This window comes from Cebus imitator, unplaced genomic scaffold (assembly GCF_001604975.1).
Source record: "Cebus imitator isolate Cc_AM_T3 unplaced genomic scaffold, Cebus_imitator-1.0 Scaffold359, whole genome shotgun sequence".
Taxonomy (NCBI): Eukaryota; Metazoa; Chordata; class Mammalia; order Primates; family Cebidae; genus Cebus; species Cebus imitator.
The window spans coordinates 1,668,312-1,678,727 of record NW_016107674.1 but is presented as its reverse complement, the minus strand read 5'-3'; the positions used below and the strand labels follow the sequence as shown (position 1 = coordinate 1,678,727).

At 38.6% G+C, this 10,416-nt stretch overlaps 1 protein-coding gene across 1 annotated transcript in view; it reads right to left on the bottom strand.

The window, feature by feature from the left end:
* RNGTT (RNA guanylyltransferase and 5'-phosphatase) overlaps positions 1-10,416 on the bottom strand; it is a 347,127-nt gene that overhangs the window by 133,759 nt on the left and 202,952 nt on the right. Inside the window, exon 13 of the mRNA XM_017506810.2 lies at positions 590-690. Coding sequence (XP_017362299.1) covers positions 590-690 — 101 coding nt within the window. The remainder of the gene's footprint in view (positions 1-589; positions 691-10,416) is intronic.

The following is a 10,416-nucleotide window of genomic DNA, read 5'->3' as shown; positions in this document are numbered from 1 at the left end:
TTTTTTTTGAGTGGGGTCTCACTCTGTCACCCAGGCTGGAGTGCAGTGATGTAATGTGAGCTCACTGCAACCTCTGCCTCCCAAGCTCCAGCAATTCTCCCACCTCAGTCTCCTCAGTGGCTGGGACCACAGGCATGCACCACCACTTCCAGCTAATTTTTGTAGTTTTGGTAGAGAGCAGGTTTGGACAGGTTGCCCAGGCTAGTCTCGAACTCCTGAGCTCAAGCAATCAGCCTATCTTGGCTTCCCAAAGTGCCAGGATTACAGGGGTGAGCAACCGCGTCTGGCGAAAGTTTATTTTTTAATATTATTATTAACATAATAACTATTAAATTAATGAAAAATGATTTTAAGATAAAGATCAGTAAAATTTAAAGAAAACTCCAAAATATTAGCTGAGATAGGTCATAAGGAGTAATCTCTGAAAATGAGGTTGATGTATACGTATATATGTAAAATATTTTGTAAAATAAAGTGTTTTAGTTTCTTTCTTTAAAGTATTGCAAGTATATATAAAATATCCTGTAAAAGGTGAAGCCTTACATAAACAATATTATTTAATACAAAAAGCACAAAAGTGCACACTTACCCTTCTCCTCCCATTCTTGTTATTTTTAGACGAAAATCCACAGAATTCAGACTGGGAGGCTTCCATTTCAAAATATCATCACATCGACCAGGTTTATATTTCTAAAGTTAATTAAAATGACAATTGTTATTAAGAAGCTATAAATTAAACATTCAATGTATTAAATCTAATGTAACTTTTTATTAAGCAAAATTACTTCTTTTCTAAACATAATTTTTATCTTCAACCAACAAGTTAGGCTAGATATCCACCTTCTCATTGATGATCTTTCTTCTTTTCCTACCAAAGACATGGAGACCCTTGTTTGTGAAAGTGCAGAAAAAGAACAAAACCAGTGATTCTATCCAATCTTTGTAGGACTTAAAAGAAGCTTGATTTTTAAAAGTGCTTTTTTTTTTCTTGTTCAGCTTTACAGAGGGATAATTTACAATGAATAAAGTTAACCAATAAATCTTGACAAATATACACAGTTATACAACCATGACCATCATGATATGGAACATTTCAAGGAGCTGAAAAAGTTTCCTGCTAACATTTGCAGTCAAGTCCCTCCCTCAGCTTTCTGGCAACAGTGATTCTGCCTTCTACCACTATAGTTGTACCTGTTCTAGTATACATAAGAAATACTTTAAAAATAAAAAACAAGTAAATAATTTACATAAGATTTTTGAGATGAATCTATCCAGGTGCGTATTAGTAGTATGTTCCTTTTCATTGCTGAATAGGATTCCATTGTATGTATATACCAAAAACTGTTTACACATTTACAAAGTGAGGAATATCTAGATTGTTTGCAGTTTTTGGCTACATGAATGATGCTACTCTGAACATTTGTATGCACATGTTTTCCTAACTCTTGGGTAAATACCTAGGAGAGTGGAATAACTGCATCATATGGTAAATGCATGTTTAGCTTTGTAAGAACTGTCAAACTGTAACATTTGCTATTCCTCCCAGAAATGAATGAGAGGTCGATTTGCTCCATATCCACTTTGGACTAGGCACTGTCAGTCTTCTTAATTTAGCCATTCTAACACATGTGTCTCACCGTTTTAATTTGCATTTCCCTAATGGCACAAAAATGGTAAAGACCTTTTCTTACGCTTATTGCTATCTGTATACCTTCTGTGGTGAAGTGTCTGTTCAAAACATTCACTCTTGTTTTTACTGAGCTGTTTGACTCATGACTGACTTGTAAGAGACTACTTACATATTCTAAATAAATAGCCCTGGTTGGATGTACGTATTACAAACATTTTCTACCAGTCTTTGCCTTTTTCATTTTCTTAACAATTTCTTTTGAAGACCAGAGTTTTTTATTTTAGTAATGTCAACATTATCCATTTAAAAATTAAATAATTTGTGCTTTTTTAAGGAATATCTTCCTAAAGTCATTACAATTTTCTACTATGTTTTCTTGGAGAAGTTTTATACTTTCAGCTCTTATTTTTAGGTGCACAATCCATTTCAGGTTTATTAGTTTCTATGGTATGAAGCACAGGACTAGGTTCAGTGGCAGAAGAATATTAAAGTGATCCAGCACCATTTGTTGAAAAGATTATCCTTTCCTCAGTGAAACTGCCTTGGCCCATTTCTTAAAAATAAATTGTGGTGGCAGATCCAAGATGGCCAAATAGGAACAGCTCTGGAATGCAGTTCCCAGCGAGAACAACACAGAGGGTGACTGAGTGATTACCGCATTTCCAAACGAGTAATTACTGCCCAAAGACCAGGAGATTCCCCGGCTGAAAAGTGCCACGAGCTTCCAGCACAGCTGTTTCAACTGGTGCAGTGGATCTCCACACAAAAACTCACGTATATCTCGGTAGCTGTTTCAACTGGCACCTGGAACAGCTGGGAGACAGGGCCACCCATTCAACTGAAAAAAAGGTGGCTGAAACAGGGAGCCAGGTGATCTGGCTCGGCGGATCCTACCCCCACAAAGACCAGCAATCTGAAATGCTCTGAACCAACAGTTTCACAGCAAGCGCAGCTGGCCCCATGACGGTCCAGCTCTGTGGGGGGAAGGCGTCCACCAGTACTGAGGCAGTCCGTGATTACCGAAGCAGTCCACCATTAGTGAGGCAGTCCACCATTAGTGAGGAAATCCGCCATTACTGAGGCAGACCGCCATTACCGAGGCAGACCACCATTACCAAGGCAGTTCTAACTATACCTCTATAAACAAAACCGCAGGGAAGTTCACACAGCATCTGGGCAGAGCCTACAGCAGCTCAGCAACGCCTCTGCTGTCAGACTGTGACTAGACTACCTCCTAAATGGGCAGGGCATCTCTGAAAAAAGGCAGCAGCACATCAGGAACTTAAAGTTCCACCTTCCCAGAACAGAGCACATCGGGAAAAAGACGGTTATGAGTTCCACTGCAGCAGACTTAAACATACCGCCAAGCCGCTCCGAACGAAACAACGAAGCTCACAGCTCAGCACCTGAACTCCTATAAGGGTCAGACTGTCTCCTCAAGCACCTCCCTAACCCCCGTATATCCAAAGAGACATCTCATAAAGGAGAGCTCAGGCTGACATCTGGCAGGTACCCTTTTGGGACAAAGATAACAGAAGAAGAAACTGGCAGAAACCCTTACTGTTCTGCAGCCGCCACAGGTGATCCCCAGACAAGCAGAGTCTGGAGTGAACCTCTAGCAGTCCTACAGCAGAGGGGCCTGACGGTTAGAGGTAAAACTAAGAAACAGAAATAAATAACTTCATCATCAACAAAAAGGATGTCCACTCAGAGACCCCATCTGAAAGTCACCAACTACAAAGACCAAAGGTAGATAAATCCACAAAGATGGGAAGAAACCAGCGCAAAAAGGATGAAAACACCAAAAACCAGAACACCTCTCCTCCTCCAAGGGATCACAACTCCTAACCAGCAAGGGAACAAAGCTGGATGAAAAGTGAGTCTGATGAATTGAAAGAAACAGGCTTCAGAAGGTGGGTAATAACAAACTTCTCTGAGCTAAAAGAACATGTTCTAACCCAATGCAAAGAAACTAAGAACCTTGAAAAAAGGTTTGATGAAATGCTAAGGAGAATAAACAGCTTAGAGAATATAAATGACCTGGTGGAGCTGAAAAACACAAGAGAACTTCACAAAGCATACACAAGTTTCAATACCTGAATTGACCAAGCAGAATAAAGGATATCAGAGACTGAAGATCAACTCAATGAAATACAATGAGAAGGCAAGATTAGAGAAAAAAGAGTGAAAAGAAATGAACAAAGCCTCCCAGAAATATGGGACTATGTGAAAAGACTTAATCTACGCTTGATAGGTGTACCTGAATGTGACGGAGAGCATGAATCCATGCTGGAAAACATTCTTCAGGATACTATCCAGGAGAACTTCCCCAACCTAGCAAGGCAGGCCAACATTCAAGTCAAGGAAATACAGAGAACACCACAAAGATATTCCTTTAGAAGAACAACCCCAAGGCAATAATCGTCAGATTCACCAGGGTTGAAATGAAGGAAAAACTGCTAAGGGCAGCCAGAGAGAAAGGTTGGGTTACCCATAAAGGGGAGCCCATCAGACTAACAGTGGATCTCTCAGCAGAAACCCTACAAGCCGGAAGAGACTGGGGGCCAATATTCAATATCCTTAAAGAAAAGAACTTTCAACCAAGAATTTCATATCCAGCCAAACTAAGTTTCATAAGTAAAGGAGAAATAAAATCCTTTATAGACAAGCAATTGCTGAGAGATTTCGTCACCACCAGGCCTGCCTTATAAGAACTCCTGAAACAAGCACTAAACATACAAAGGAACAACCAGTACCCGCCACTCCAAAAACATACAAAATGGTAAAGAGCATCAATACAATGAAGAAACTGTGTCAACAAATGGGCAAAACAACCAGCTAGCATCAAAATGGCAGGATCAAATACACACATAAAAGTATTAACCTTAAATGTAAGTGGGCTAAATGTCCCAATCAAAAGACACAGACTGGCAAATAGGATAAAAACTCAAAACTCATCAGTGTGCTGTATTCAGGAAACCCATCTCAGATGCAAGGACACACACAGGCTCAAAATAAAGGGATGGAGAAAGATTTACCAAGCAAATGAAGCACACACACACATACACACACACACACAAACAAAACAAAACAAAACAAAACAGGGTAGCAATCCTAATATCTGATAAAATGGACTTTAAACCAACAAAGATCAAAAGAGACAAAGAAGGGCATTACATAATAGTAAAAGGATCAATGCAACAAGAGCTAACAATCCTGAATATATATGCACCCAATGAAGGAGCACCCAGATACATAATGCAAGTTCTTAACAACCTGCAAAGAGACTTACACTCCCACACAGTAATAGTGGGAGACTTTATCACTCCACTGTCAATATTAGACAGATCAATGAGACAGAAAACTAACAAGGATATCCAGGACTTGAACTCAGATCTGGACCAAGCAAACCTAACAGGCATCTATAGAACTCATCACCCCAAATCCACAGAATATACATGCTTCTCAGCACCACATTGCACCTACTCTAAAATTGATCACATAATTGAAAGTAAGCAATTGCTCAGCAAATGCAAAAGAACGGAAATCATAACAGTCTCTCAGACCACAGTGCAATCAAATTAGAACTCAGGATTAAGAAGCTCATGCTAAACCGCAAAACTACATTGAAACTGAGTAACTGGCTCTTGAATATTGACTGGATAAACAATAAAATGAAGGCAGAAATAAACATGTTCTTCAAAACCAACGAGAATGAAGACACAACGTACGAGAATCACTGGGACACATTTAAGGCAGTGTCTAGAGGAAAATATATAGCAATAAATGCCCACATGAGAAGCAAGGAAAGATCTAAAGTCAACACACTATCATCAAAATTGAAAGAGCTAGAGGAGCAAGATCAAAAAAACTCAAAAGCTAGCAGAAGACAGGACATAACAAAGATCAGAGCAGAACTGATAGAGACATAAAAAACCCTTCAAAGAAATCAGTAAATTCAGGAGCTAGATTTCTGAAAAGATCAACAAAATAGACAGACTGCTAGCCAGATTAATAAAAAAGAGAGATGAATCAAATAGATGTAATAAAAAACAATAAAGGGGATATCACCACCAATTCCACAGAAATACAAACCACCATCAGAGATTACTACAACTCTATGCACATAAAGTAAACCTGGAAGAAACAGATAAATTCCCAGACACTTGCACCCTCCCAAGTCTAAACCAGGAAGAAGTCGAAATCCTGAACAGACCAATAACAAGGGCTGAAGTTGAGGCAGTCGTTAATAGCTTACCAACCAAAAAACGCCCAGGTCCAGATGAGTTCACGGCCAAATTCTACCAGACATACGAAGAGGAGCAAGTATCACTCCTTCTGAAACTATTCCAAATAATACAAAAAGAGGGAATCCTTCCCAAATCATTTTATGAGACCAACATCATCCTAATACCAAAACCCGGCAGAGACTCACCAAAAAAAGAAAACTTCAGGCCAATATCCATGATGAACATTGATGAAAAATCTTCAATAAAATACTGGCAAACCAATTGCACTGCACATCAAAAAGCTTATCCATCATGATCAAGTAGGCTTCATCCCAGGGATGCAAGGCTGGTTCAACATACGCAAGTCTATAAACATAATTCACCACATAAACAGAACCAAAGACAAAAACCATGATTATCTCAAGAGACGCAGAGAAGGCCTTTGACAAAATTCAACAGTGATTTATGCTAAAAACTCTCAATAAACTAGGTATCGACGGAACATATCTCAAAATAATAAAAGCTACTTAGGACAAACCCACAGCCAATATCATACTGAATGGGCAAAAACTGGAAGCATTTCCTTTGAAGTCTGGCACTAGACAAGGATGCCCTCTCTCACCACTTCTATTCAATATAGTACTGGAAGCTCCAGCCAGAGCAATCAAGCAAGAAAAAGAAATAAAGGGTATCCAATTAGGAAAGCAGGAAGTCAAACTGTCTCTATTTGCAGACGACATGACTGTGTATTTAGAAGACCCCATCGTCTCAGCCTAAAATCTCCTGAAACTGATAAAGCAACTTCAGCAAAGTCTCAGGATACAAAATCAATATGCAGAAACCACAGCATTCCTACACATCAATAACAGACTTTAAGAGAGCCAAATCAAAAACGAACTGCCATTCACAATTGCTATAAAGAGAATACCTAGGAATACAACTAACAAAGGATGTAAAGGACCTCTTCAAGGAGAAATACAAACCACTGCTCAAGGAAATAAGAGAGGACACAAACAGATGGAAAAACATTCCATGCTCATGGTTAGGAAGAATCAATATTGTGAAAATGGCCATACTGCCCAAAGTAATTTATAGATTCAATGCTATCCCCATCAAGCTACCAATGACCCTCGTCACAGAACTGGAAAAAATCACCTTAAACTTCATGTGGAACCAAAAGAGAGCCACATAACCCATACAATTCTAAGCAAAAAGAACAAAGCTGGAGGTATATTTCAAACTATACTATAAGGCTACAGTAATCAAAACAGCACAGTACTGGTACCAAAACAGAGATATAGAACAATGGAATGGAACAGAACAGAGGCCTTGGAGGTGACATCACACATCTACAACCATCTGATCTTTAACCTGACAAAAACAAGCAATGGGGAAAGGATTCCCTGTTTAATAAATGGTGTTAGCAAAACTGGCTAGCCATGTACAGAAAGCAGAAACTGGACCCCTTCCTGACACCTTACACTAAAATTAACTCCAGATGGATTAAAGACTTAAACATAAGAACCATAAAAACCCTAGAAGAAAACCTAGGCAAAACCATTCAGGACATAGGCATAGGCAAGGACTTCATGACTAAAATACCAAAAGCATTGGCAACAAAAGCCAAAATAGACAAATGGGATCTAATTAAACTCCAGAGCTTCTGTACAGCAAAAGAAACAATTATTAGAGTGAACTGGCAACCAACAGAATGGGGGAAAAAAATCTTTGCAATCTACCCATCTGACAAAGGGCTAATATCCAGAATCTACAAAGAACTAAAACAGATAGATAAGAAAAAAACAAACAAACCCATTCAAAAGTGGTCAAAGGATATGAACAGACTCTTCTCAAGAGAAGACATATATGAGGCCAACAAACATATGAAAAAATGCTCATCATTACTGGTCATTAGAGAATGCAGATCAAAACCACCTTGAGATTTCATCTCACACCAGTTAGAATGGTGATCATTAAAAAATCTGGAGACAACAGATGCTGGAGAGGATGTGGAGAAATAGGAACACTTTTACACTGTTGGTGGGAGTATAAATTAGTTCAACCATTGTGGAAGAGAGTGTGGCAATTCCTCAAGGACTTAGAAATAGAAATTCCATTTAACCCACTAATCCCATTACTGGGTATATATCCAAAGGTTTATAAATCGTTCCATTATAAAGACACATGCACACGTATGTTCATTGTGGCACTGTTTACAACAGCAAAGACCTGGAACCAACCCAAATGCCCATCAATGATAGACTGGACAAGGAAAATGTGGCAAACGCACATCATGGAATACTATGTAGTCATAAAAAATGATGAGTTTGTGTCCTTTGTAGGGACATGGATGAATCTGGAAACCATCATTCTCAGCAAACTGACACAGAACAGAAAATCAAACACCGCATGTTCTCACTCATAGGCAGGGGTTGAACAATGAGAACACATGGACACAGGGAGGGTAGCAACACACACTGAGGTGTGTTGAGGTGGAAAGGGGAGGGACAGCGGGGGGTAGAAAGGTTGGGAAGGGATAACATGGGGAGAAATGCCAGATATAGGTGACGGGGGGATGAAGGCAGCAAACCACATTACCATGTATGTACCTATGCAACAATCCTGCATGTTCTGCACTTGTACCCCAGAACCTAAAGTGCAATAAATATATGTATTTATATAATAAAATAAATTTTGTGTGTATGTGTATGTCTAAATGTGTATACACACACATATTTCTTTTCTCACTAATCTGTTGCATTGACATACATGTCTTTCTTCCTGCTAAAGGAACAGTCTCAATTACTATAACTTTATACATTTTGAAAATAGGCTATGTAAGTCCTCAAACTTTATTCTTCTTTTTCAAAACAATTTTAGCTAATGTAGCATTTACATTTCCACACAAATTTTAAAATCAGCTTGCCAATTTCTATGAAAAATAAGCCTACTGAGATTTTAATGAGGATTACACTGAATCAATCAATAAGTTAGGGAAGAAATGACATCTTAACCAAATTTAATCTTCTGATTGATGAACACTGTAAGTCTCTCCATTTATCCATCCTTAAATGAATCTTAACAATGTTCTGTAGTATTCAATATAAAGATCTTGCATGGCTTTTGTTATATTTATGCCTAATAATTTACTACTTTGGTGAAATTATCAACACAAAAATTCAGTTTTGCTTCTATACACCAGCAATAAAAATCCAAAAAAAAAAAAAAGAAGAAGAAGAAATTTTAAAAACTTACAATAGGATTAGGTGCAGTGGCTCACACCTGTAATTCCAGCACTTTGGGAGGCGAAGGCGTGAGCCCAGGAGTTCGAGATCAGCCTGGGCAAGAAAGCAAGAACTTATCTCTACAAAAAAATAAATAAATAAATAAAATAAAATTAGCTGAATATAGTGGCACATGCCTATAGTCTCAGCTCCTTAGGAGGCTGGCGTGAAAGGATTGCTTGAGCCTGGGACGTCAAAGCTGTAGTGAGCCATGATCATGCCACTGTACTCCAGCCTTAGCAACACAGTGTAACTGTGTCTCAAAAAAAAAAAAAAAAATGTACAATAGCACCTAAAGGAACAAAATATGTATGAATTAATTTAATCAATGTCAATGATCTATATGCTGAAAACTATGGACACTGATTTCTAAGAAAAAAATGAAGATGCAAAGACATCTTCATGTCCTTGGACAGCAAAACTTAATGTTGTTAAGGTGTCAATACTCCTAGAACAATCTACAGATTCAGTGCACTCTCTATGAAAATTCCAACAGTTTTCCACAGAAATAAAAATGTGCTCTTCAAATTCACGTGAAATTTCAAGAGGCCTACAAAGTCAAAACAATCTTGAAAAAAGAAAAAAGTGAAAGAGTCACACTTTTACTTTTCAAAACTTACTACAAAGCTACAGTAATCAAAACAGGGTGGTATGGCATAAGGACAGACACACAGACCAAGAGAATAGAATTAAGAGTACATAAATAAAGCCATACATCTTTAGCCAATTAATTTCTTTTGCACAAGGATGTCAAGCCCATTCAACAAGGGAAAGAATGTTGTCTTTAAGAAACAGAGGTGGGACAGCTGGTTTTCCACATGCAAAACTATGAAGTTGAACACCTACCTCACAAAATTAACCAAAAAAAAAAGAATAAACCTAAATATAACATCTAAAACCACAGAAGTCTTAGAAGAAAACATAAGGCTTTGCGATCTTGGATTTAGCAGTGGATTTTTAGTTTTGACACCAAAACCATAATCAACAAAAGAAAAACTACATAACTTGAGGCTGGACGCAGTGGCTCATGCCTGTAATCCCAACATTTTGGGAGCCTGAGGTGGGCAGATCATGAGGTCAGGAGATTAAGACCACCCTGGCCAACATGGTGAAATCCAGTCTCTACTAAAAATACAAAATTAGCCAGGCATGGTGACGGGCACCTGTAATCCCAGCTACTTGGGAGGCTGAGGCAGGAGAATCACTTGAACCTGGGAGAAGGTGACTGCAGTGAGCCGAGATCACTCCACTGCACTCCAGCCCAGATGACAGT